Source organism: Heteronotia binoei, chromosome 16, assembly GCF_032191835.1.
Source record: "Heteronotia binoei isolate CCM8104 ecotype False Entrance Well chromosome 16, APGP_CSIRO_Hbin_v1, whole genome shotgun sequence".
NCBI lineage: Eukaryota > Metazoa > Chordata > Lepidosauria > Squamata > Gekkonidae > Heteronotia > Heteronotia binoei.
Window position 1 is genome coordinate 44,784,909 of NC_083238.1, and position 26,076 is coordinate 44,810,984.

At 45.7% G+C, this 26,076-nt stretch overlaps 1 protein-coding gene across 2 annotated transcripts in view; it reads left to right on the forward strand.

The window, feature by feature from the left end:
- Positions 1-25,832, forward strand: part of INO80D (INO80 complex subunit D) — a 56,966-nt gene extending 31,134 nt beyond the window's left edge. For both annotated transcript variants that reach the window (XM_060256869.1, XM_060256870.1), the window contains 6 exons: positions 5,770-5,997; positions 13,016-13,119; positions 14,325-14,458; positions 17,778-17,995; positions 18,952-19,109; positions 23,525-25,832. In XM_060256869.1, coding sequence (XP_060112852.1) covers positions 5,770-5,997; positions 13,016-13,119; positions 14,325-14,458; positions 17,778-17,995; positions 18,952-19,109; positions 23,525-24,696 — 2,014 coding nt within the window. In that variant the 3' untranslated portion in view covers positions 24,697-25,832. The remainder of the gene's footprint in view (positions 1-5,769; positions 5,998-13,015; positions 13,120-14,324; positions 14,459-17,777; positions 17,996-18,951; positions 19,110-23,524) is intronic.
- The last annotated feature ends 244 nt before the right edge of the window (positions 25,833-26,076 follow it).

A 26,076-nucleotide genomic window follows, 5' to 3' on the forward strand; every position in this document is an offset into this window, starting at 1 on the left:
ATCATTTCCAGGTGATGTCATCGTGCCCAGCACATCGGGCGTGCAAAGAAAGACCTAGGGAGGTGGGCCATTAACCCCCACCAGTTGCCAGATAAGACCTGGAACCCTAACACCTGTTCAAATACTCTCTAAACTCTTTTGCTGTTCCGGAGGGGAGTAAGTGGAAGGAAGTGCTGGTGGATCGAGAAAGAAGAAATTAAGTCCTTTATTAAATAAGATTTAATCTGAACCCGATGATCAGAACTTCCACATTCTCAAGGTTGGATCCCATAGGTCCGTTCTGCTAACAGCGATGCCTTTCGCTGGCTCAGGTCAACAACAATAAAAAGCAGCAGCAGGGCTGTTGTCACCAATCTGAAAATGCTTGGGCAAATAGGTAGGTCTTACTGTAGGTCTGGGGCAGTGATGCTCTGTATTCTTGGTGCTTGGGGAGGGCAACAGTGGGAGGGCTTCTGGAGCTTTGGCCCTACTGGTGGACCTCCTGACAGCATGTGGGTTTTGGCCACTGTGTGACACAGAGTATTGGACTGGATGAGCCACTGGCCCATCTTATGTTGTCTTATATTCTTGCTGTGCTCTGGAAATCACGTCAAGTAGGTGTGGATAGATACAGGGAATTCGAAAGATGGAGCCTTAAGTGACAATGAACCCGTTGTCTGGTTAAAAAATGGCTAAAGTATGCTATGGGAGCTGAAGTCAAAATGAAAGCAGCCAATCACGACCAGCAGTGTTCTTTTTCCTTGACATCAGTGGTGGTTCTGGCTAGTGTTCATTTATGACCCAGTTCAGTGAGTGTTGCAGTGGGGAAACATAGGTTGTGTTCACACTACACTTAATACTGTGTTTGCAGCTGGATTTTTACTGTGTAAGAATAGAAAAAATCCTGTTGCAAAATGCATTATTTAGTGCAGTATGAATGCACCTATAGTGTACAATCTGGCCATAAAGAGCTGTGCATCATCTGAAGTCTCTGATTGCGGGTTTATACTAGCAAGAGGGTATTGCATCAATACCTGCAAAGTAAGTTTCTGGTGCCAGGCTTGCAGAACAGCCATCATTGTGGGATGAGTAAATAAAAAAACCGCTAAGAGACACCACAAATTTTAAACAACAAGACAGTTTAATGTAGAGGTCAGTGGTGTACTGACAAAACTTGCACATAGAACATCAAATAGAAGGGTTTCTTTTAGTTCCATGAACTAAATACTGGACCATTGTCACTCCTTTGTGACTGGAAAGACTGCTTTTGAACTGTCTTCTGTTTCTGCTTTTTTGCTACATGCTTTCTATTTGAAGTTCTATGTGCAAGTTTTGTCAGTACACCACTGACCTCTACATTGCACTGTCTTCTTGTTTAAAATTTATGGTGTCTCTTAGCGGTTTTTTTTATTTACACAGATGTACGCTAAGATCCTATAGTTTCGCTATACTCCTTTAAGGAACCACTGTGGGATGAGGCAGAGAGGCGTTGCACAAAGCTGGTGCGTGTCCCAGCACTGAGGGGAAGAGAGAGGACACAGTGGCAGAGAGGAGAGCAAAGCTGGAAGATACGCTTTTTGCCATTTAATGGCCTTTTGGGCACAAAACCAACCATGTTAGATTTGTTTGAATTAGCTTGTGTTGTGTGTAAAGGTAGACATAGCTATCTAGTTATAGATAAAAAACAATCTCCTGGGAACAGCCCACTAGGCAGCTGCTCATGACAGAAGTGCAATTGATAAGGGGGGGGGGGAGGGATCCTTTTCCAGTATTATCATAGAGGTGGAAGGGGCCATAGAGGCCACCTAGTCCAACCCCCCCGCTCAATGCAGGATTAGCCTAAACCATCCCTGATTGTCATTTGTCCAGCCGCTGCTTGAAGACTGCCAGTGAGGGGGAGCTCACCACCTCCCTAGGTGGTCAGTTCCACTGCTAAGCTAGAAGGAGGAGGGGGGAGGAGGAGGAGAAGAAGAAGAAGAAATTGGATTTATCTCCCGCTCTTATCATCTGAGTCTCAGAGCGATCACAACCTCTTTTATCTCCCCCCCCCCCCCACAACAGACACCCTGTGAGGTAGGTGAGGCTGAGAGAGCTCTCACAGCAGCTGCCTTTTCAAGAACAACTCTTGTGAGAGAGCTATGACTGACCCAAGGCCATTCCAGCAGCTGCAAGTGGAGGAGTGGGGACTCAAACCTGGGTCTCCAAGATAAGAGTCTGCGCACTTAACCACTACACCAAACTGGCATTACCGTAATGCATTTTGTACAGTAACAGTTGACAGGTGATAAAGGAAGCGAAACAGCAACCTTAATAGCCCAGACTAGCCTGATCTCATCAGCGCTTGGAAGCGAAGCAGAGTCAATTCCGGGATAGGAGACGGCTGAGGAAGGCTAGGGTTGCTACGCAGAGGAAGGCAACGGTAAATCACCTCTGCTCATCTCTTGCCTTGAAAACCCCCTGGCCTTGGGGCTGCCATGAGTACATTGCGACTTAATGGCATACGATTAAAGGAAGCAAAAAGGAGTGGAAAAGCGAGAAAAGGCTTGGAGATAAATATGGAAAGCAGGGGAGTAGCCAGTGGGGTTTAGGGCTGTGTGGCAGGAGGAAATACATCAGGAGACCTGGAGACACACCAGGAAATAGCTGGTTACTTGATGATTCTAAGGAAGGTCTGTAAGAGATCACAGGCAAGTTGCATTCTTTAGGGGTTTTATTTAGTGGAGTTCTGTGCAGCCTTTTAGCCCTAAACAGGCCTGCAGGGCAAATCACAGCAATAAGAAAAGCATCCTAAATATTTAAAACATCCTAAAACAAACCGAAGAACCCATTAAAAGAGGAGAAGGTGCCATCGGCAGTCATCCCGCTACTATGCTCGTTCAAACGACCTTCAGGCGGCATCAGCCTCTCACGTCTTAGTTCTGTGTAGCCACATTAAGTCTGTCACCAAGAAAGACTAAACCGCTTATTGTAGCATTGCATCTGATGAAACGGGCTCGAGCCTTGTAAAAGCTGAGGCTATAATACAGCCATTGGTCTTCAAGGTGTCACTGGGCTTTTTGTTAGGGATTTTGTTTCCGCTTCTCAAAGGATGATGTTCCCCAGTCTGAGGAAAAGCAGGGTCTTCCGCAACATGGTTGGAGCCCAAACTGCAAGGCTGTTTATCGATTGTGGAGGCTGTGACGGACAGGCTCGGTTCCGCTTCTCTCCAAGAGCAACCAATGAGAGCTGATGGAGTGTTGAGAAAAGGAGACATGAAAAACAGCCATTGAAAATGGCAGTTGGGAGTTGGCAGCAAAGGAGTTGGCAAACTTAGGATCTGAGGGGAGGAAAGGAGGTCTGACAGAGTAGAACTGTGCGGAAATGCTGCTCAGAGCAGGCTGAACGTAGTCAGTTTGTAACTGAAAGATCTCAGTTGCAGGAATAAGACGACAGTTCTGAACTTGCAGTGAAAGTGAAGCATTGACCTTACTTTCCTTAATGTTGTGGTCATATAAATAAAAGGTTCCTTCTTTTATTAAATCATAAGGATTGCAAGTCTAAGAAGCACACACACAATTGAGTATCTCAGTCTATACATATAGGCAGGATTTTTTTTGTAGCAGGAACTCCTTTGCATATTAGGCCACACACCACTTGATATAGTCAACCCTCCAAGAGCTTACAAGGCTCTTCTTACAGGGCCTACCGTAAGCTGCATGAAGATTGGCTACATCATGGGGTGTGGCCTAATATGCAAAGGAATTCCTGCTACAAAAAAAGCCCTGCATATAGGATATGAATAAATTGGGGGGGCAGTGAGTGATCAGAACAGTGTTTGAGTCCCAGTTCCAATAGCTCTGTGTGAGGGACAGCTTGTTATAAAAGGGGGCTGGCCTACTCTGTCTGTAGATGTCTGTGGAAGTGAGAGAGAGGACCTGAGGTGTGAAACGGTCATGGTGGTCTGTATATTTTAAAAGAGACAAAGAAGCATAACTTGTGCTATCCTGACCTACATATAACCCATGACCTGAGTGAGAAGTTAAAGAGAATAGTGGGCAGGGGTCATATTGTAGAAAAAGAGGTGCCAGAGCTTATTAGCACAACTTATTTACATAACTCATTTGCATGTGCCACACACCCCTGACATCACCAGAAGGTGGACTAATTCATATCAGTTCAGCATGTACCTTAAAATGCTTCTTGAATTAGAATTGTCATAAGAAAACCGTTCCATCCTACTTTTCCAGTTACTTTCTCCTATGTGGCCACAGTGGCATGATGAAGATTTCCATCTGTCTGCTTCATATGTTTTGGTTATTTTCCCATTTTTTGTGGGGGAGTTAAGAAAGCAAGAGCACAATACAAGTTAGAGGTTTCTGTGAGCTTCTGCCCAAAATGAGGCCTGGTGGGGGGGTGCTCTGTGTGAGTGGACAAGGGGCGTCATAGAAGCAAATCCGCAACCACCCCGATGTAAAAGAACAGACACCGTTCAGTCTGGGGTCTAGAACCCTGCTGCTGTAGTTTGCCCTATACAGAAAGAGATGGCTATACAAAAAACTGATATTGTTAACAAAAAGAAAAAACTGTATATAAGTAACAACTGTTGATACAATCACAGAGAGACACTTTGATTCTGACAAAGGGTAACCCCTAATGGAAGACTGTTGATCTCTGAGGCTCCAACTGCAGCTGTCTATACAACAATTGTAAAAGCTGGAGAGTGTCTAAATATAAGTTTGAAGTTTCAAGACTTTACCTAGTGTATTGCAGTCTGAAGAAGGTGAATGAAATGGATAGTTATCTAGTCAATCCATTGCTGCTGCTGTTGATGTAACATCAGCCCTCTGTTGTAGTTTTGCCAGTGTTGTTAAAATCTGGCATCTAGTGTGTAGTGTTTTTTTGTCAATAATATTGATAATAAATTGTTTGTTTCAAAATATGGAGTAGCAAGCCAAGACTTGTATCAACAGTTCTTACTTTTATACTGTAGTTTGCCCTAGCTGAGGCATCTGGACTGTCTGCAAGGGCATTCCCAGTTAAAGAATATTACAGCAGTCTAATTTTGATGTTGGTAAAGCAAGTCTGACCAACCAGATCAAGGGTTGGATCCAACACCAAGTACCTTTGAAGGATCCCTCATCTTCCCAGCTCTCTCTTCCTGCCAGTAGTCTTTTTTGACCCCAGGAATCCCCCCACTTCCCGCCGGTGTCATGAGACCTGTGTGGAACTTGTCATGTGCAAGATGTGGAAATTTTGCCCCCTCCCTACTGCAGCCTTCTGACCCATACAGCTGTTATTCTACACAGGTCCCCCCCACTCCTGCAATAAATATTTCCCGAGCCCGGAATTGCTGCTTGGGGGAGGGGAAGATCTGCAGCCAGAAGCACTTTTTGCTGATAAGTCATGGGATCTACCTGCAGAGGTACAGATGGCCACTAGGTCCAGGATCCTGTAAGAAGGTGCAGGGATGCCATATTTATGTTTTCTATATGGTGCTATAACGCCTGCCATTAGCATTGGAACCAGCATGTATATAAAACATATGGTTGCGTTCTATGAAAATGTGATTTTGGTGTTAAACGTATGACCTCGCCAGTAGCACAGATGATGGACTTTCTCGCTGCGAAAACCCTTAGGTTTTTAAAATTTAATTGGAAACCATTCCCTCTTGTATATTCAGTCCCGGCCCGCCTGGAAGCTAACAAGAGTCCTGTGCGCATGCTAATTTCATGATAATGCGGCCTTTGAATCCCCCCTCTCTGACTTCTCTCCCTTTCCTTCCCTCCCGCCCCCCCCCCCCCAAATTCCCAGGTTGGACGACAACAACGATGCCAGCGGCAGGCGTTCTCGCATTTCCCAACTTTGCACTTACTTCCAGCAGAAATATAAGCACCTCTGCCGCCTGGAGCGAGCGGAATCGCGTCAAAGGAAATGCCAACATACATTCCGAAAAGCGTTGCTGCGGGCAGCCAGCAGAGAGCCGGAATGCGCTGGACAGTTAATAAGAGAACTCCAGAGAGCATCGTGTGGTCGAACCAGGTGAGAAACCACCTTGCACACTTGTGCAGCAGAAGAGGAGGAGGAGATTGGATTTATACTGCACCCTTCACTATCTTGAAGGAGTCTCAAGAGCAGTTTACAATCTCCTTTCCCTCCCCTCTTTGCAACAGAGCTCTGACAGAAACTGCTCTTGAGCAGAAAAGCTCTGAAAGAGTTATGAATGACCCAAGGTCACTGCAGTTGCATATGGAAGAGTGGGGAATCAAACCCGGTTCTCCCAGATAGGAGTCCATGCACTTAGCCACTACAGCAAACTGGCTCTCACCATGATAACAGCTGTAATAAACGTGAGCCGGGGCGCACATATTCCAGTGATTTCAGAACCTGGAATGAAAGCTTTTGTAGAGGAAGCAAAATGTGAAAATTTAAATTTTTTTAAAAAACCCTACCCTCAAATGTTCCAGGTAGCCAATCATAAGCCAAGCAGGGCTCGTCATGGTTAGTAGTTGGATTGGGAGACTAGCAAGCAAGACCTGGGTTGCTGTGCAGAGGAAGGCAATGGTAGTGGGAAAACCCCCTCTGCTCATCTCTTGTCTTGGGAGCGTGGTCTAGTGGTAAAGAGCAGCAGACTCTAATCTGGAGAACTGGGTTTGATTCCCCACTTGTCCTCCACATGAAGCCAGTTGGGTGATCTTGGGCCAGCCACCGTTCTCTCAGCACTCTCTCAGCCTCACCTGTTTCACAAGGGGCCTGTTGTGAGGAGAAGAGGGAAGGGCAATTGTAAGCCTCTCTGAGGCACACAAGGCCTGCTGGGGGACCTCAGACCAGTCACGGTTCTCTCAGAATGCTCTCAGCCCCACCTACCTCACAAGAGGCCTGTTGTAGGGAGAGGAAGGGAAGGTGACTATAAACCGCTTTGAGATTCCTTAAGGTCAAGAAAAGCGAGGTATAAAAACCAACTCTCCTTCTTTTTGACAGCCCAATAAGTTGGCTGCCCTTCTTACAATGATGATTATGGAACTTTAAAGCACTTTAGTTCCTCATCTGATGAGACTTCTTTTTTTCTAGCTTTGCTTTTCGTAAGGTTTGCTATCTTTGGGGTCTGGCTTTGTTGTATAAGCATTCAGCAGTAGAGCATCTGCTTTGCGCAAAGAAGGTCAATCTCTGGCATCTCCAGCTCAAAGGGTTACAGTAGCAGGTGGCATGGAAGACTTCTGCTGGAGACCCAGGGCAGCTGCTGCCAGCCAGAGCAGACAGTACTGATTTCGACAGACCAGAGGGCTCAACGGAAGGCAGCTTCTGTATTCAAGTGCATGTGGGACAACGTGACTGTAACCTGGAGCTGTTTGCTTGACAACAAAACCCGTAAAACAGAAAGCTGGTATAAATTTTCTTAGTGATCAATGTTTCATAGCCATCGACGTTCCAGTAGATAATTTGGAATTAAGCTTGCTGTCTGAAACTTTGGAAGCGCAATTTTTGAATCGGGAAACCACTATTTTGTGGTCGACAGTCACGAATTTTTTGTTTTCCAAAAGCTGGAAGTAGCAATGCATAGAGCATTCTCTCAGGATATAAACATTTGCACTCAGTTAGAATTAAATGGCCGTGAACTCTGAATTCATCCTGTCTCCAGTTTTACACAGAGAACTGGGCTACACAAGCTGAGAACTGTGAAGCCACTCTGGGCTTTACAATGCAAAGGCTCAATATGGCAAGATTCAAGTACAATAGCATTTTAAAGACCCAAATAGATTTACTAGAAGAGCCCCATGGCACAGAGGGGGAAAGCTGCAGTACTGCAGTCTAAGCTCTGCTCATGACCTGAGTTTGATCCCGGCGGAAGCTGGGTTCAGGTAGCCGGCTCAAGGTTGACTCAGCCTTCCAATCCTTCCAAGCTTGGTAAAATGAGTGTCCAGCTTGATAATGTTAAGGGGTTTTACAGGATTTTATATTAGGTTTCTCTCTCCTTTTTTTGTTCTTTAATTATGTCTTGTGATCATGATTACTGGCTTTTCTTCCTCTTTAGTTAAGCTTCTTGGTTTCAAATTATTTTGTATTCTGTTTTGTAATTTTGATTTGTAGTTTTATTATTCAGTGTCTTGTTTTATGTTGAACTTATGACCATTGGTCAAGGAAGCTAATAAATAAAAGGAAGGAGTAGCCGGCTTGCTGGGGGTAAAGTGTAGGTGACTGGGGAAGGCAATGGCAAACCACCCCGTAAAAAAGAAATCTGCCAAGAAAATGTCGTGATCAGTGTTCCCTCTAAGCTGCAGAGTCTTGTGAGCAAAAATTCTACTTTGTGAGCTACTGGCGTTGAAGTTGTGAGCTACTGCATAAATTATTGTGCTCTTTCTGGGGTCATCCAGTTTGGTGTAGTGGTTAAGTATGCAGACTCCTATCTGGGAGAACCAGGTTTGATTCCCCGCTCCTCCACTTGCAGCTGCTGGAATGGCCTTGGGTCAGCCATAGCTCTGGCAGAGGTTGTCCTTGAAAGGGCAGCTGCTGTAAGAGCCCTCTCAGCCCCACCCACTTCACAGGACATCTGTTGTGGGGGAGGAAGATAAATGAGATTGTGAGCCGCTCTGAGACTGAGATTGGGAGTGGAGGGTGGGATATAAATCCAGTATCATCTTCATCATCCTTCCTGAGCTAAGACAAAAATGTGTGAGCTGGAGCTCACACTGACTCAGCTTAGAAGGAACACTGGTCGTGATGCGGCGTCACCCCATGGGTAGGTAACGACTCTGTGCTTGCACAGGGGACTACCTTTACCTTTTAGGTTTACCAGGTATAAGGGAGGAAGGGAGTTTTAACTCTTGAAATTTTATACCTCAAAAACCTTGTTGGTTTCTTAGGCACTACAGGCCTTGAGTCTTTCTGTTTCACTGTGGACCAACATGGCTGCCTCAAAGTGGGTTGGCTGTTTTTCTTCTCCCCAGCCTGCCAGTAGGTCCTGGATCCTGGCTGTATGAGGAATGCTCTCTGTATAGCCAGCGAAAGATATTAAAATTAATCATGCTAATACAGCTGGGTCTCCCCTCCCCGAATAATCATTTCAAAAGGGAACAGCTGTAGCTTAAAGGCAGGGCACATGCTTCACCTGCAAGCTGCCCTGGCCTTTGATCTTTGGCAAGTTTGTTTAAAAAAAAAAGTCTCGGAGTTGCAGGGCTGGGAGAAAGAAACTGAAACCAAATTGGCCATTCTGGGCTAGATCAATTAATGATCTGACGGGAGACAAGCAGCCTCAGTGCTCCAAGGACGGTTATGGTCATACTGAGAGTCTATGCGGGCGTTATCTCTATCTTTGTTGACAGAATATAATATTCCGATGCAGAAAGTGATAACTGCCTGTCTTAATCCAGTAATTTTTTAAAACTTTAGGCGTGCTTAGTATATGGAGCGAATGGTTTTACCTTTTTTTTTGCCATCAAGTCGTGGCTGAGTTAAGGTGACCTTACAGGGCAGGGGTACCCAACCCCTGGGTCATGGAGCAGAGATCCATCAGTGGCTGTTAGCCACAGTATATTATTGGAACTGTCTGGGGCAGTGATGCTCTGTATTCTTGGTGCTTGGGGGGGGGGGGCAAAGTGGAAGAGCTTCTAGCCCCACTTGTGAACCTCCTTTTTTTTTTGGCCACTGTGTGACAGAGAGTGTTGGACTGGATGGGCCATTGACCTGATCCAACATGGCTTCTCTTAGGTTCTTCTGTTCTATTGATATTTAGTGCTGAGGTAAAGCTGGTTTAAAAAAAAAACCCTTGTTGACTAACATATGTGTGAATTTCAGGTTGCTTTCATGTGACAAAATAGCTCTGCTGCCTTGGCATGCATGGTGGAGGGCAATACTCCCTCTAAGCTGCGGAGTCTTGTGAGCAAAAATTCTACTTTGTGAGCTCCTGGCATGAAAGTTGTGATCTGCTGCATGAATTAGTTCACTCTGGGGCCATTTTCCCTGAACTGAGACAAAAATGTGTGAGCCGGAGGCTAAGAAAGCTGTGAGCTAGCTCACACTAACTCAGCTTAGAGGGAACACTGGTGGGGGGTACTTAGCGTTGCCAGGTCTTCCCCAGCCACCAGCGGGAGATGGAGGGGTAGGGTTGGTAAACTGCTGGCAGTTTGGGGATTGAGCCTGACGGGAGAGAACAGGGACCTCAGTGGGGTACGATGCTCTAGAGCAGGGGTGGCCAATGGTAGCTCTCCAGTTGTTTCTGCCTACAACTCCCAGCAGCCCCAGCCATTGGAAGGAAGGAAGGAAGGAAGGAAGGAAGGAAGGAAGGAAGGAAGGAAGGAAGGAAGGAAGGAAGGAGACTGCAGATTTATACCCCGCCCTTCTCTCTGAATCAGAGTCTCAGATTGGCTTGCAATCTCCTTCCCCCACAACAGGCACCCTTTCTAGGACAGTTCTGCAAGAGCTATGGCTGACCCAAGGCCATTCAAGCAGGTGCAAGTGGATGAGTGGGGAATCAATCCAGTTCTCCCAGATAAGAGTCCGCACATTTAACCACTGCACCAAACTGGCTCTCTGACGAAGGAAGGAAGACAGGGAGGGAGGGAGACAGGGAGGGAGACATGGAAAGAAAGCAACTGTAACTTTAAATGCATTCTCCATTTAAAGCTTGAATAAATGATTTAAAGAGACAAATGCCTTCTCCAAGCTAGCCTATGGGGTGGTGGGAATTTCAGGAGCCACACAATGTGTGTGAAAGAGCCACATGTGGCTCCCAAGCCACAGTTTGGCCTCCCCTGCTCTAGAGTCCACCCTCCAAAGCATCCCTTTTCCCCAGGAGAACTCTCTAGTCTGGAGAGCATCTGCATTCCTGAGGTCCCACCTGGAGACTGGCATCCCTAGATTTTGTTCTTGTGTTGGGAATGAGAGGCAGGCAGAAGGAGGCCAAGTCCCGGAGTTGCATCTTTGGCATCAGCTCCTACTAGGCTTGTGTTACTCACCTGTGCAGTTGACTGCAGTCTGTTACTAAAGAACAAAGAAATGCCGTGAAAATTGCTCCTGGGAGCCACTCCACTCAGCAGTTGGCTGTATGGAATAGGAGTTCTCAAGTAGTCACCCATTTGCTGAAAGAGCTGCTCTGGAAAGTCATCGTCTTCCTTCTGGGTGCAATTCAGAGTGCTGGTTTTTACCTTTAAGGCTCTAAATGGCACCTGAAAGGCAGTGCCTCCCCATGCTATCCAGCCTGCTAGTTAAGATCTGTCTTCCAAACCTTTCAGAGGCGGGTGTTAAATAGAAAAAGGGCACTTTCTGTAGTGGCACCTAATATTTGGATCACCCTCCCCTTTGAGGCTCATCTGACACCTGCTTTACTTTCTGCGTGCCAGGTCAGAAACACATATTTTTACCTGGGCTTTTAATCAGGGGTTATATCTTACCAGCTTTTAAAAAGGCTTCTGTTGCTTCCAATGGCTTGTTTTAAATGGCTTGTTTTTAATATTGTGATGTGGTTTTAGGCCACCTGAGCAGGGCTCTGAAGAGGCAGCCTAGAGACCTCATAAACAAGCAAACTATGTTGTACAGCAGGAGTGTCAGGCATGTGGCCCGGGGGCCGAATTAGGACCCCAAAGGCTTCCTATCAGGCCCCTGAGCAACTAGCTGTCATCTGCTTCCTTCACTCTCTCTTTATTTTCTCCATTGGCTGAGGCTTCTCCCTTGGGGAGGAAGGGGAGGAGGGATAGCTTGCTTTGACAGGCTCTCTCAATTGCACAGCAGAGCTACTGAGCCAAGCCTCTCTTCCTTTTATTGGCTGAGGCTCCTCCTCTTCCTCATCCCCTGGGGAAGGAAGGAAAGAGCCAGAGTTTCCTTTGCCCAGTTCCCTGGATCCCATGAGAGAGCTACCTTTAAGAGAAAGCACCTTTAAGACCAATAAGTGCTAATGTTTTAAGCATGTTTTAAGATTGTTTTTTTTAAACCCTTTAATTGTGTGTGTCTGTGTCCTTTATAAAATTTATGTCTCTGCTACCTAATCTTAAATAGGTACATACACGGCCTGGTCCAACATGGCTTGGCCCAACAAAGTCTCATTTATGTCAGATTCGGCCCTCATAACAGATGAGTTTGACACTCCTGCAACCTTCCTAGCCAAATTAGACAAGTGTTATAGGCCTCAACAAATCTAGTCATGTTCACCTCCCAGGCAATTATAATAATAATAATAATAATAAAATTTTATTTATATCCCGCCCTCCCCACCGGGGCAGGCTCAGGGCGGCTGAGATCTGAAAGGTTACTCAGAGTGGCAGAATTCTGTGACTTGCCTAATAAATGTTCTGCGGACTGAGCAAGTTTGCGTTTTTCTGTACGGCTGATCCTCCAACTTTTGTTATTTTGCATTCTTTGCTAGTCTAGTTAAAGACATGGAAGCCTTGCATTCTGCCAGCCACATTTCCAGTTTCTGAGATTTCAGTAGGCTTTGGCTGCAACGTTTTGAGTGCATCTTCTCTGCTGTCAGTGCTCTAAAATTGCTTTAAAAAAAAAAGAAAAAAGCAAAAACTGAAATTGAACTCTGAAGTTGAACTTCAGTGGAGTCACAGCCCATGGATGATAGCCCTTGAGCTGTTCTCGCCAATGTTTTTGTTCCCTTTTGTATGCCTGGCAAAAAGACCCAAAGAAATCCGTTAATTCTCTTCATTCAGCCTTTAAATTATGGTATAAATAGATGGAGGCGAGGTTGATCTGTAACTATGTACCAGGGCTTTTTTTGTAGCCGGAACTCCTTTGCATATTAGGCCACACACCCCTGATGTAGCCAATCCTCCTGGAGCTTACAGTAGGCCCTGTACTAAGAGCCCTGTAAGCTCTTGGCCTAATATGCAAAGGACCTAATATGCCTAATATGGCCTACTATGCAAACCCTGTTGGATGCCAAGAGGTATCAACTGGGGATAGATGGCAGCAGCATCCATGCTTGTGAACTTACCATACTTACCTGCCCAGGTGCTAGCAGAATGCTCAGCTGGACGCAGTTGTTGTGACATCAAGGCCTTGCCCCCCCCCCCTCCCCGGCAGTTCTTTGGTCTCTTACGTTCTCGCTGTTCCTTTCTTTCAGTACAAGTGAAGTGAAGCAGAGGGCTGCGTCGCCGTGTACGGGAACCACGAAGGGTGAACCATGCACCAGCAACGCTCTTCCATTCACAAAACATTGCTTTCAGCGTATCTTTTTCCATTGGGGGTTTTTAATGTTCACATTGAAAGTATAATTGGTTACTTCTGGCCACTGCCCAGTTGCTTACCATTTACTACAAGTGTGGACCTGCAATAGTCGCAGGAGGGGATCCCCCACGTACTTCCTCACCAGGCTCCTTGGCTGTTTCTGGACTTGGTCTGGGCCCCTGCCAGCCACAGGCCCAGCACAATGCATGGGTTGATCAGCTTCTGGCTGTGTGTCCCACATTTTTTGAGGATGAAGTACATACCCTTGTTTCAGAAGCTGTTTTCTGCATGCCTTTCAGCAGCCATTTTTAGAAAATAATGTAATACAAGGCTAAAGCAAATGAAGGTGTTAGCTTGGAAGAACATACCTTGTGAATAAGCTTGTAGAAGCAGGATGATCTGGTGCAGTAAATGTGTCATTTACAGGGGAGGGGTTTTGTAGCAGAAATCCGTTAATTCTCTTCATTCAGTCTTTAAATTATGGTATAAATAGATGGAGGAGAGGTTGATCTGTAACTATGTACCAGGGCTTTTTTTGTAGCCGAAACTCCTTTGCATAATAGGCCACACACCCCTGATGTAGCCAATCCTCCAAGAGTTTACAGGGCTCTTAGTACAGGGCCTACTGTAAGCTCTTGGAGAAATGGCTACATCAGGGGGTGTGGCCTAATATGAAAAGGAGTTCTTGCTACAAAGAAAGCCCTGGGTATTTATCTATCTTTTTTCTCAGATTCAGGATTCGACATATTGACTTTCTCTGTACCTCATCTATTAGAAAGGGAGGAAGAAGCTTGCAAACATTATGGCATCTGATATGCGGATGCCAGAAGCCATTTTTTAAAAGTATTCTGAGTATGGATTGTCCTAAGCTGATTAGGAGGCAACTCCCATCGATGGCATTGCGCCTCTCCCATGATGGCATTGATTTTTTAAAAAATTTCAAGGAAACTGACGCAGGGACTCATTAGCAAAATAGCTACTTCAATAAACTCATCTTAATAAATTGTAAAAAAATCATCAGTGGTTCTGCGTGATGGCAGTTTCCCGAATCTGTTGACTTTGCATCTGCTCTAGACGTGAGGGAAATGTTTAATTTGGATCTCAACAGAACAGGACTCCTGTTTTTTACTCACTGCGCAAAATCAAATGGTCTTTTGATTCCCTCCAATACTGCTGCGTGTGATTCCTGACCCAGATGTGTCCAGATATCCTCTTGAACCGTTCGCAGCAGCTGTTCTCGAGCTGCACAGCCAAGTTTGCCGACGGACAGCAGTGCTCGGTGCCAGTGTTTGACATTACGCATCAGACACCCCTGTGTGAAGAACACGCCAAAAAAATGGTAATTTATTTATTTATTACTTTCCATTTCTATCCCGCCCTCTCCGCAAGTGGACTCAGGGCGGCTAACAATCAGTAGTATAATACAATTTTTAAAAACAGTAAAATTCAGTTTAAAACATTTTAAAACAACATTTTGTGGTGCTATACAGTTTTTGATACGCGAGATCTTTCTTCTTGCTATTTACGATCATATGATGTCTGTAACTTCTCAGCGATGTGAGGTGGCAGCTCTTCCTGGTTAGGTATTGAAGGCCTGCTGGAATAATTCAGTTTTGCAGGCCCTGCAGAATTGAGAAAGGTCCCACAAGGCCCTTCTGGCCTCCGGGAGGGCATTCCACATTTCTGGAGCTGCCACCGAGAAGGCCCTAGCCCGTGTGGAACAGTGCCTGGCTTCCTTTGGTCCGGGGATGGACAGTAGGTTTTGTGTCCCTGAACACAGTGCTCTCTGAGGAACATGCGGAGAAAGACGGTCCCATAGATAGGGGCCCCCGACCATAAAGGGCTTTAAAGGTCAAACCAACACCTTGAAATGGACTCGGAACATATGAAACATATGAGATATAGTCAGGGCTTTTTTTGTAGAAAAAGCCCAGCAGGAACTCACTTGCATATTAGGCCACACTCTCTAATATGTTTTTTTTTCCTGAAAAAAATTCCAGGGATGCTGGGGGAAAAAATTGAAAATATGCAGTGCAATCTTACTGAGCCTAAACTTGTTTTACTGCTTTAACATCATAAAATGCTTTCTTTACAGTGCAATCCTAAGGGCACTTTCTTGGGAGTAAGCGCCAGTGAATAGACTGTAGTAGAATTAAAAGTAGACCTGCTTAGGACTGCCCTGTCAATGTCATAACATGCAGAATTTAGAACTTAACATATAGAGTTGTACTCTGGGGCATATATATTACATTTAAAAGTGTGATGCCTTTGTTTTCTACAAGCAGCATTGCAGATATGCCCAGTACTAAAGAGATGAAAAGCTGCAAACTTCTGGCCTATTTTAGCACATGTATTTTAGGCAGGGGTGGAATTCTAGCAGGAGCTCCTTTGGATATAAGGCCACACACCCCTGATGTAGCCTGTCCTTCAAGAGCTTACAAAAAAGAGCCTTGTAAATTCTTGGAAGATTGGCTACAACAGGGGTGTGTGGCCTAATATGCAAAGGAGCTCCTGCTAGAATTCCACCCCTGATCTTAGGGTTTTTTTTGAAAACCAAAGACACAAGCTTCATTAAAAAGGCTGTGTATATTATTTGGACAGCAGCAGTCGCATAACATATCAGTCACATAGCAATCATAAGAGTTAGGAGAGTATTTGAATGTTGAATTCAGCTTTATAATAATGAAAGCGCTGAACTTTCCAACAGCGCTGTTCTCATTATAGCAAATTCATTGTGGGGAAATTTAGTCACATTTAAACAACAAATAAGTCCTTGAAAAGACTATGTTTACAGCCCATGTATGGCATTTATTGTCTCTTCCTATTTCATATAAAAATTGTCATAATATACATTTGGAATGACTAAAACTTGGTCTTAAAAACATTTCCACTCATTCTGAAAGAGGAAGTATTTAATTGGAGTTTTGTTCTGCTTTCCCTCAGACTCTGCTCAGCTTTCTCTAGCTTGAACAGTGATGGGTGCAGGATTTTATTTTTGTAGCAGGAGCTCCTTTGCATATTAGGCCACCCCTGATGTAGCCAATCCTGGAGCTTACAGCAGGCCCTGTATGAAGAGCCCTGTAAGCTCTTGAAGGATTGGCTACATCAGGGAGGTGTGGCCTAATATGCAAAGGAGTTCTTGCTACCAAAAAAAAAAAGCCCTGGATGGGTGTGATAGAGGTTTATAAAATTGTACATGAGGTGGACAAAGTGGATAGAGGTAGCTTTTTCCCTCCTCCTCCCATGAGAGCCAGTGTGGCTTAGTGGTCAAAGTGTCAGACTAGGATTCAGGAAATGTGGATTCAGATCCTCATTCCGCCATGGAAGCTTGCTGGGTGACCTTGGGCCAGTCACACCCTCTCAGCCTAACCTAGCCTATGAGTTGTCATGGGGATAAAATGGAGGAGAGGAGAACGATATAGGCCTCTATGGGTCTCCAGTGGGAGAGAAGGGTGGCAAATAAATCAAACAAATAACTAGAATGTGAGGGCATCCGATGAAGTTGCTGGACAATAGGTACAGGAAAGACAAAAGGAAATACTTCTTGACCTAACACGTAAATTAACTGGTGGAGTTCACTGTCAGCGGATGAAGCGATGGCCAAGAGTACAGATGGCTTTTAAAGGGGGTGAGACCCATTCATAGAGTTGCCAGGTCCGACTCAGGAAATATCTGGGGTCTTTGGAGGTGGAGCCAGGAGCAAGCACAATTGAACTCCGAAGGGAGTTCTGGCCATCACATTTAAAGGGACTGCATTTCTTTTAAATGCCTTCCCTCCATTGGAAATAATGAAGGATGGGGGCACCTTCTTTTGGGGTTCATAGAACTGGACCCCCTGCTCCAATCTTTTTGAAACTTGAGGGTTTTTTTTAAGGAGAGGCACCAGATACTAAGCTGCAAATTTGGTGCCTCTGCCTAAAACAACAGCCTCCTCTGAACTCCAGATACCCACGGATCGATTCTCCATTATACCCTATGGGGACTGGTCTCCATATGTTATAATGAAGTGTCTAGTGGACATCCCCCCACCACTTTCTGATAAGCTCGAAGCGGGGAGGGGAGAGCCTCCAAACCAGGAGATTCTTTGCCCCCAACTGTGGATTGGCAACCCTATACCATGGAGGAAAGTAGTTGTAAGCAGGTGGAATTCTAGCAGGAGCTCCTTTGCATATTAGGCCACCCCCCCCCCCACTGTAGCCAATCCTCCCAAGAGCTTTCAAGGTTCTTTTTTGTAATCTCTTGAAGGATTGGCTACATCAGGGGTGTGCAGCCTAATATGCAAAGGAGCTCCTGCTAGAGTTCCACTCCTTGTGGTGAGTGAGTAAAGGGAACCTCCATATTCAGAGGCAAGTAACCCCTGAAATGCAGTCAGTTCCATAGAGTCTCAAAACCATTCTTTCTAGTTTGACAAGTTTTTTAAACCTGCAGAGGGTTAAAATTTAGTCAAAAATACAGACTGGTATGGTTGGAGTTTGAAATAGTTTGACTTTCATGTGCTTCCTTCTCCCCTCCCCCCCCAAAAAAAACCCCCACTCAGCTTTATTGCATGCGAGTGCTCAGGTCTATGCTGACATGTACATGATACAGAAATATTTTGGTACGCCAAGAAAAGACGAAAGAGCTTGTTCTTCACGTCCTTTCCATTCTGTCTCCAAAAGGATAGCTTCTTGCGTGGAGACAGCTCTCGCAAAGTCCAGCACCAGCAGCAGAGGAAGCCCAGGAAAAAAACAAAGCCGCCTGCACTCACCAAAAAACACAAGAAGAAGAGAAGGCGGGGGCCACGGCGACCCCAGAAACCGATTCCTCCTGCTGTGCCCCAAGGAAACCTCAGTATGCCCACCAGCGTCTCACTGCCAATGGAGATCTCCCATATACGGTAAGCGGCTCTTCCTTTTAAACTGACCAGCCAGTGTAGGAAAAGGCTGTGCCATGAATGAAAAAGCCTGATTCGTCGCTTCCTCTATATAATTGGCTGCAATCCTGTGCAGGCTTCCTTGAGGTTTTAAGCAGCACAGAAGGCAGAAGGACAGCTTGGTGACTGTACCTAGGATTGGGATGAAACAGGCCCTTAGCCAAAAAATTTTAGTTGGGGGACCCAGGGAATAAAATTTCAGGTGGAGCCCCCCCCCCCCGCTCTGGCGGCCCCCACTCTCTCCACCGCCGCTGCTCTGGTGCCCCCACGCTCCCCACCACTCTGGCGGCTCTGGAGCTCCTTTGCATATTAGGCTACACACCCCTGATGTAGCCAATCCTCCAAGATATTACAGGGCTCTTCTTACAGGGCCTCCTGTAAGCTTCAGGAGAACTGGCTACATCAGGGGAGTGTGGTTTAATACACAAAGGAGCTCCTGCTGTAAAACAATCCCTGCATACAGCCAATTATTTTACAGCGTGCTTGAGAGCTCTTTCTCATATTGTAGATTTCAGGGGTTTAAATTTCTACAGTGGTCTCCCCTTGACAGTTCTGGTGTCTGATCACTTCTCGTGATCAGGGGTGGAATTCCAGCAGGAGCTCCTTTGCATATTAGGCCACACACCCCTGATGTAGCCAATCCTCCAAGAGCTTACAAAAAAGAGCCTTGTAAGCTCTTGGAGGATTGGCTACATCAGGGGTGTGTGGCCTAATATGCAAAGGAGCTCCTGCTGGAATTCTACCCCTGCTCATGATCCAAAGGAAGTGGGGAAAGAGAGGGCTACTGCTAGCCCTGGTACATTGGGTCATAGCAGACGCCATATAAGAACATTTTTACAGGAATAGAATCCTGCATACGTGTGTCAGTCAGTAGCCAGGGTTCCAGGCATCTCATCAAATTGGCTTTATGGTATTCCTAGGAGCCCTTCCACACCGGAGCTGAGTACGGATGAGCTACCAGATGACATCGCCAATGAAATTTCAGACATTCCACATGACCTCGAGCTGAACCAGGAGGACTTTTCTGACGTCCTTCCGAGGCTGCCTGACGACTTGCAAGACTTTGATTTCTTTGAAGGTAAGTCCCGCACCCCACCCCACAGCTCTAGTTTGGTGGGCAGCAAATGGAAGGAAAGCAGTTTGGAGTTGGGTCTTGGGTATAGTGGGAATGAACTCTGCAGCTTTTTTTTTCCTTTGAAAGCTGCTTTGGATGTTTTCCCAAATCAGTTTGCTGGTTTAGGGTACTGGAATATGTAAATGATAGCTTAGGACAGACTTCCAGTTTTGAGCTCTTTTCAAGAACTCCACCTCTCATACTAGAGTTGAATTTGAGAGTATTAAGGAGGCGACGTTGTTATCTGAAATGTATGAACTTTAGCTAGGAACAGAAAACAAAGGTGTACAATTTTTACATGGTCAAACAGCTTACATTTTCCTTTTCTCTATTCTGTAAAGCCATCTTCGTACTTTTAAACATTTTATATATAACTGTTTTAAACTTCATGTGAGTTTTTGCAAGAAATACCTTTTTCTTTTTTTTGCATCTTGAGGAATGTAAATTTTTGGTAGGATTTTCAATGCTGCTTTTATGTTAGTGTTGCTTTTATGCATGCTCAGGTTATTTATTGATATTTGTCTGAAGAGGAATTTTGACTGTCATAGGCTGAAGGAGAGGTTGGGCTGGGTCTGGGGTTCCCATAAGTGGAGCGAAAATCACAAAAGTAATTTTTGCTGCCTTCCTTGAGCAGTCCTCTGGGGTGCCCTCAAAAACCTCTGCTGAGAGCAGCACGACGTGGCATTGGAGGAGGGGGGGGCTGTAGCAAAATGAGGGAATTTACCTGGATTCTGTCCCCTCCCCCCCCTTTTTTTTGCGTGAGCTTTTGGGTCCGTTCATTGAGTCAGCTCCATTTGCACAGTAGGCATCTATACCGGTTTGGCAGGTTTCCCCTTGCTGTCGCAGCCCACCTTGCAACGTGACATGTTATTCCAGCGGGTCCTCTGAGCCTCCATTGTGTTTTTAAGGGACTACTGAGGCAAAAGGAAAGTGGTAAAAATTTCTTCCCCAAACTTTGTTCTGTTTATGGAAGCTTTGGAGCCAGCTCTTCTATTTTTACTCTAACGAATATTTTAAGAGTAGAAAAAGGCAATGTTATTGCCAAATTGAACACACTGGGGGAAAAGCTTAGAAGCCTTTTAAAGGTAAAGGTATCCCCTGTGCAAGCACCAGTCGTTTCTGACTCCGGGGTGACGTCATATCACGATGTTTTCATGGCAGACTTTTTACGGGGTGGTTTGCCATTGCCTTCCCCAGTCATCTACACTTCCCCCCAGCAAGCTGGGTACTCATTTTACCGACCTTGGGAGGATGGAAGACTGAGGCACCCTTGAGCCGGCTACCTGAAACCGGCTTCCGCCGGGATCGAACTCAGGTCGTGAGCAGAGAGTTTGGACTGCAGTAATTCAGCTTTGGGGAGGGGCAGTTTTTCAGTTATAGAGCATTTGCTTTGCATGCAGGAAGTCCCAAGTTTAATCCTCAGCATTTCCTGTTTAAATGACCAGGTGATGCAGCAGATCTCTGCCGGGGACCCAGAAGAGCCACTGGCAGTCTATGTAGACAATCCTAACCTTGATGGAGCAGTGGTGTGGTTCAGGCTTGCTGTTATGGGAGGGCAGCTTTTGAAACACAGAGCATAAAACTCTTCTTAGGTTAACACTGGGCCCATGTTTCTGAGGGGGCGTTCCCAAGACCTGCTCCTGCCCGAATATGTAGCCTGGGATAATTATACATAATTAGGTCAGAAAGAAAGAGAGAGACTGCAAGATTCTAGAAACAGCTGAGAACTGACTGCATCTCTTTCTCTTTCTCTCTCTGACCCATTTACACATGTAAAGCTTTCCCAAAATGGGAACTGTCTTGCACAAATGTTCCGGTATCATGAAATGGCAACACAGAAGTCTGCTGTAAAAGGGAATTACTTGCAATGCAAACCTTTGGTGCATTTATTTTTTCCCCATCTCTTATGCCTGTCATCAACCACTATGGGTCAATTAACAGGGCCCTTCTAGAGAAAGCTAGACTATGCCTCAGTTTTTCCTTGCAACCAACAATCAAATTGCTACTTTTGATGCAGTTCAAACTGCATGTGGCTTTCTTGAAGACAGCTTCCATTTCTCATATAAAACAAGGGAAAGAACTGACCAGTCAGAGCCTGGAGGCTTCTCCACTACCGACCTAACTGTGTAGTTTTTGAGTCGCTCAGTGATAGAGCACCTGCTTGGCATGCAAAAGGTCCCAGGTTAATTCCCAGCATCCCTTGCTAAAAATATCAGGTAGCGGATGATATGAAAAATCTCAGTGTAAAACACTGGAGAGTTGCTACAGCAGTTTCACGCGTTTATAAAATTTTAATACCTAACAAAACGCATTAGAAAATGATCTTTGAAAACACCCAGCGCATAGAGCTATGATCCAATCATTTCACGCTGCTCACATTGTTGTGAAGTGTATAAATATTTTGTTTATTTTTACAAGATGCTGCAAGATGGCACAAATCCAGTGCACCCCCAAAGTGCCTTTTTTTGCTGCGTGCTCTCAAATCCAAGAAATCCCAAGTTTATCAGGAAGTATAAAAATTAAAATGAGTCCCATTCCCAAAGTAACCACTTCTGTGCTTGATACTGGATTCCTTGTTTCCGCGTCAGTCACATAGAGTAAGCACAGGCCTAACCAGTAAGGCTTACACTGATACTTTCAGTACATGAGATTATTTTCTATTGAATTTGCAGCTGAAAGGATTTCTTCTTCTCTAAAACAAAACGACACCCCCCCCCGCTCTTTTAACACTATCCAAAAGGGTTAATGCACCTTCTGTGCATTAAACCAATGTAAAATTGTTCTTTGACCTTGCGTTGCAGAAAGCCTAAAACTTACTAAGGCTCAAATGTACATCTGGAATTTTGGACCCTTAGAGATACCATTAAAATGAGGTATTCATTTCCATTGGGCCATCCTGACATACTTAACCCCTTTTGGACAAAGGGGGAATCGGGTTTAGACCAGACCATACATTGGTCATGATCATTATCAGGCACTTGATGGAGGTGGGACTATGTTGTATATGGCTCTGATTGGTAAAAATAGCCTCTGACCTCAGAGTTGGGGATTTGCATGAGATTGGAGAAACCAGCTTGTCATTCTTAGGAAAGAGGCTGGCTTAAGTTCAATGTGCTGACCATGACCCAGGCGACACTTTACACGTACAGTCACTGGGCTTTTTGCACGTGGTGACTTGCCGCTCACTTTGAGAACCAGGGCTGGCCCTAGACTGTCTGGCACCCCAGGCAAGACAAACTTCTACCCCCCCCCCACACACTGATAACATCACTGAGTCACATGAGGGGCTCACAAGAAGGCAGGTGCCCTGGGCAGTCACCTAGTATGCCTAGTGGCAAGGCCAGCCTTGGTGAGAACTGACCTCTTTGCAATGCATTGTGGCACTGAGGCAGTGTGAACATTTTGGCATTCTGCTTTGTGGTGGTGCACGCAAATCACCACATTGAGAGCTGTAGTCATCCAGGGATAACGTTGGGAAAACCCTTAAGATTCCCAAGCCCCCTTTCCCAAGTTCAAATTTGGTGGGTAGGGTTGGCTGGGCACTTCCTTGCCAGAGAGAGGCAAGCTTCATTCTGAATTCAGTTTATTATGTTCCAAGTAGATATTAAGTAGAATACAGAAATACAAAAGGCTCCTTGGCATTGATGAGCAGCCCTGACCATTAATAAACCAGAGGTATATATATTTCTTGGAATTATAGCTGCCAATGTGCCTACTGACATACCCATCACATAGGACTATCCTGGAGGTGACGCAGGCCAAACTAGAAATGACAAGAACTGACTCAGTGTATCGACCCAAACCCCTTCCCCCTTCTTTCTATCTCTAGAGTTTAGGAAGAAAGTCAAGGAGGCTAGGTTCGAATACCCTATCTAACTAAGCTTTGACGGTGGCACACTAACTCCCGGAATGTATAAACATCCTCTAAGGCAAAAATCATGTACAGGGTTATCGATACCAGAAGGCCACAGCACCAGCAGAGTTCTGCAGCCTCCTGGGAACAGAACCAAAGATTCAATTACAGAGGCTAATTTACTGTAGAAATTAAAGTAACAGGTTTAGTAAGGGACTGAGGCTCAATCCAGTCTGTAATTCCACAACATGTCTTTGTAAACACACCTGTGGAAAACGCCCTTGATGCAGAATAATTCTTTTCGTGCCACTCTCTGACCACATTAAGTTGCAGGCTTAAGAATGTTTCCCAGGGAGTAAGCCCGATTGACAAAAATGGGACTTATGTCTAAGTTACACCTGCTTAGGACTGCCATTTAAACAGTATATGCATGAGTGTCTGTAAATATTCAGCCTCTTATCGGCTTGCTTCATCAGGATCTCGATTGTTAAGCAGCATGGTGTCTTGTTCATTGTAATTATTGCAGGTAAAAATGGAGATCTCCTTCCCACTACCGAAGAAGCGGAGGAGCTGGAGCGGGCCCTGCAGGCGGTAACTTCTCTCGAGTGCCTGAGTACTATCGGCGTACTCACACAGACGGACGGCGTGCCGGTTCAGGAGCTCTCGGACAGAGGGATCGGGGTGTTCTCCACGGGTGCGGGGACGCCGGGAATCCAGTCCTTGAGCCGAGAGGTCAACGCGGATCTTGGCGAGCTGCTCAATGGGCGCATAGTCCATGATGATAATTTCTCCAGCCTGGACCTGGACGAGAGCTTGCTCCGTTCTGCTACCTTATCCAATCCACCGACGCCCCTGTCCGGGCAGATTCAGGGGCAATTCTCCGCCCCAGCCAACGTTGGCCTTACTTCTGCCACTCTGATAAGTCAGAGTGGGCTTGGGGAGAGAGCCTTCCCAGGACAGTTCCAAGGACTTCACGATGGCAGCCATGCCTCCCAGAGGCCACACCCTGCCCAGCTGCTCAGCAAGGCAGATGACCTAATCACCTCACGACAGCAATACAGCAGTGACCATTCACACTCCTCACCCCACGGAAGCCATTACGACAGTGAGCACGTGCCGTCTCCCTACAGTGACCACATCACGTCCCCCCACGCCGCCTCCTACTCTGGCGATAACTTGGCAGCTACTTTTTCCACGGAGATGCCCATCATAGCACAGCACTTGCTACCGTCGCAACTCGAGGTGCCGCTCAGCGGGGTGGTGAACCCCAGGACTCACTGGGGGAGCCTCCCTGTCAGCCTCAGTGACCCTTCTCCGTTCAGCAATCTCCTCGGCGCGGACGGACACCTCCTTTCCACCGCCTTGTCCACGCCGCCCACCACGTCACACTCAGAGACCACACAGCCTGCCTTCGCCACCGTGACCCCCAACAGCTCCAGCGTGCTCCCCGGGTTACCGCAGACCAGTTTCAGTGGCATGGGGGCTGCGTCTTCTGAACTCATGGCCTCCACCTCTCCCAAGCAGCAACTCCCGCAGTTCAGCGCCGCCTTTGGACACCAACTGAGCTCCCACAGTGGCATTCCCAAGGACCTGCAGCCCAGCCACAGTTCCATAGCGCCCCCAACGGGATTCACAGTAACAGGTGCCACAGCTACTAGTACCAATAATGGATCTGCTCCCTTCACCACCTCCAGCTGAGCTTATCTGTCTGCGAATTTCAGGCAGTCGGGGACCCTACGTTCCCCCTCTTCCCCGTGTCCCCCCCCTTCCCCTCCTGTCTTCTCTTTCCTCATTTTTGTCATCCCCTTCTTTATAAAAGACAATTTTTTTATTAAATAAAAAAAGAAGGGGCTAAAAATAAAAGTCCTGATTCAGTACAGACCAGGGTTTCCCTGTCGCTAGGCTCTGCTCTAATGATCTTATGTGCTGTTTTATGTATTGGTGCTCATTTACTTCTGGCAGGTTCACTATGCCCCAGTTTAAATACCCCTAGGAAATAATACAGTACAGTTGCTGGATGTAATTGACCTTAGATCGTGAAATGAGAAGATACCTCAGATAAAACTAATGCAAGTTCTTGTTTTCCTGAAGTTCAGATCAGAGCTTTCAGTCCCGTTAGCGTTTTGTGGGGGGGGGGGGCAGGCAATCGCTTTATTATATACATATATATATATTTTTAAAGGTGTGATTGGGACGAAAGGCAGATCAGCCTTCTGATTGGGTAATTGGGCACTGTAGAATTAAGCCAAGACCATCACTGAGTTAATCTGTCAACAGTGGGGTTTTGAATTCCTCAAGTGCAAGGGTGTGTGTGTGTGTGTATGTGTGTATTTGCTGGGTACCTCATAGTTTTGTTCTTTTTCTCCTCCTGAAGCAGTAATTTGAAACCAGTAACTGTTCCTTCTGCATACTAATTCATTTCTTAAAATGAGATTTATTAAAAGAATTGGATAGGGAGGTCATCAAATTTTGGATTCAGGCTGTCTAAGATTGCTATTAAAAAGATTAGATTGGGAGGAGGAAAGAGAGAAAAAGAAGTGCTGAGAATTGGAATAATGACTCTCATAAAATGTTTGTTCCAGAAGCCAATTACAGTAGTGTTGATTCAGTCTTAGGCGTAATCCAGAATTTCTCACATGGATCATAGTTTTAACAGAATCAGGAAGAAGTGGTTTTTGAACCCCTTTTTACCATGCAAACCAATCTAAATCAGAGCATCTTAGTGATTTTACCAGGTTGTCACAATGTCTATGTCTGGAGCTCTTGAACATTCTTACACTGATATTTGAGCCCTTGGTCTACTATAAAATAAATTAGCCATCTTTTGCAGAAAACCAAGTGTGTGAGAGGAAACCAACTGGTTTTCTAACCAGAAAAGAAGCTCCTGGAAGTGAGACAGGCGTCATCCTAACTTCTCTCACTGGCCTTGCTAATAAATAAGTTAGAAGTGCAGAAGATTCCATCTGTACCCCTTCATGCTTTCTGAAAAGCCACAATAATTGATTTGTGAGGTGTTGGTCAAAATAAAGCCTAATTCCCTTGAGGCATTTTCCCCCCTACAGAGGCGGGAAATGTTGT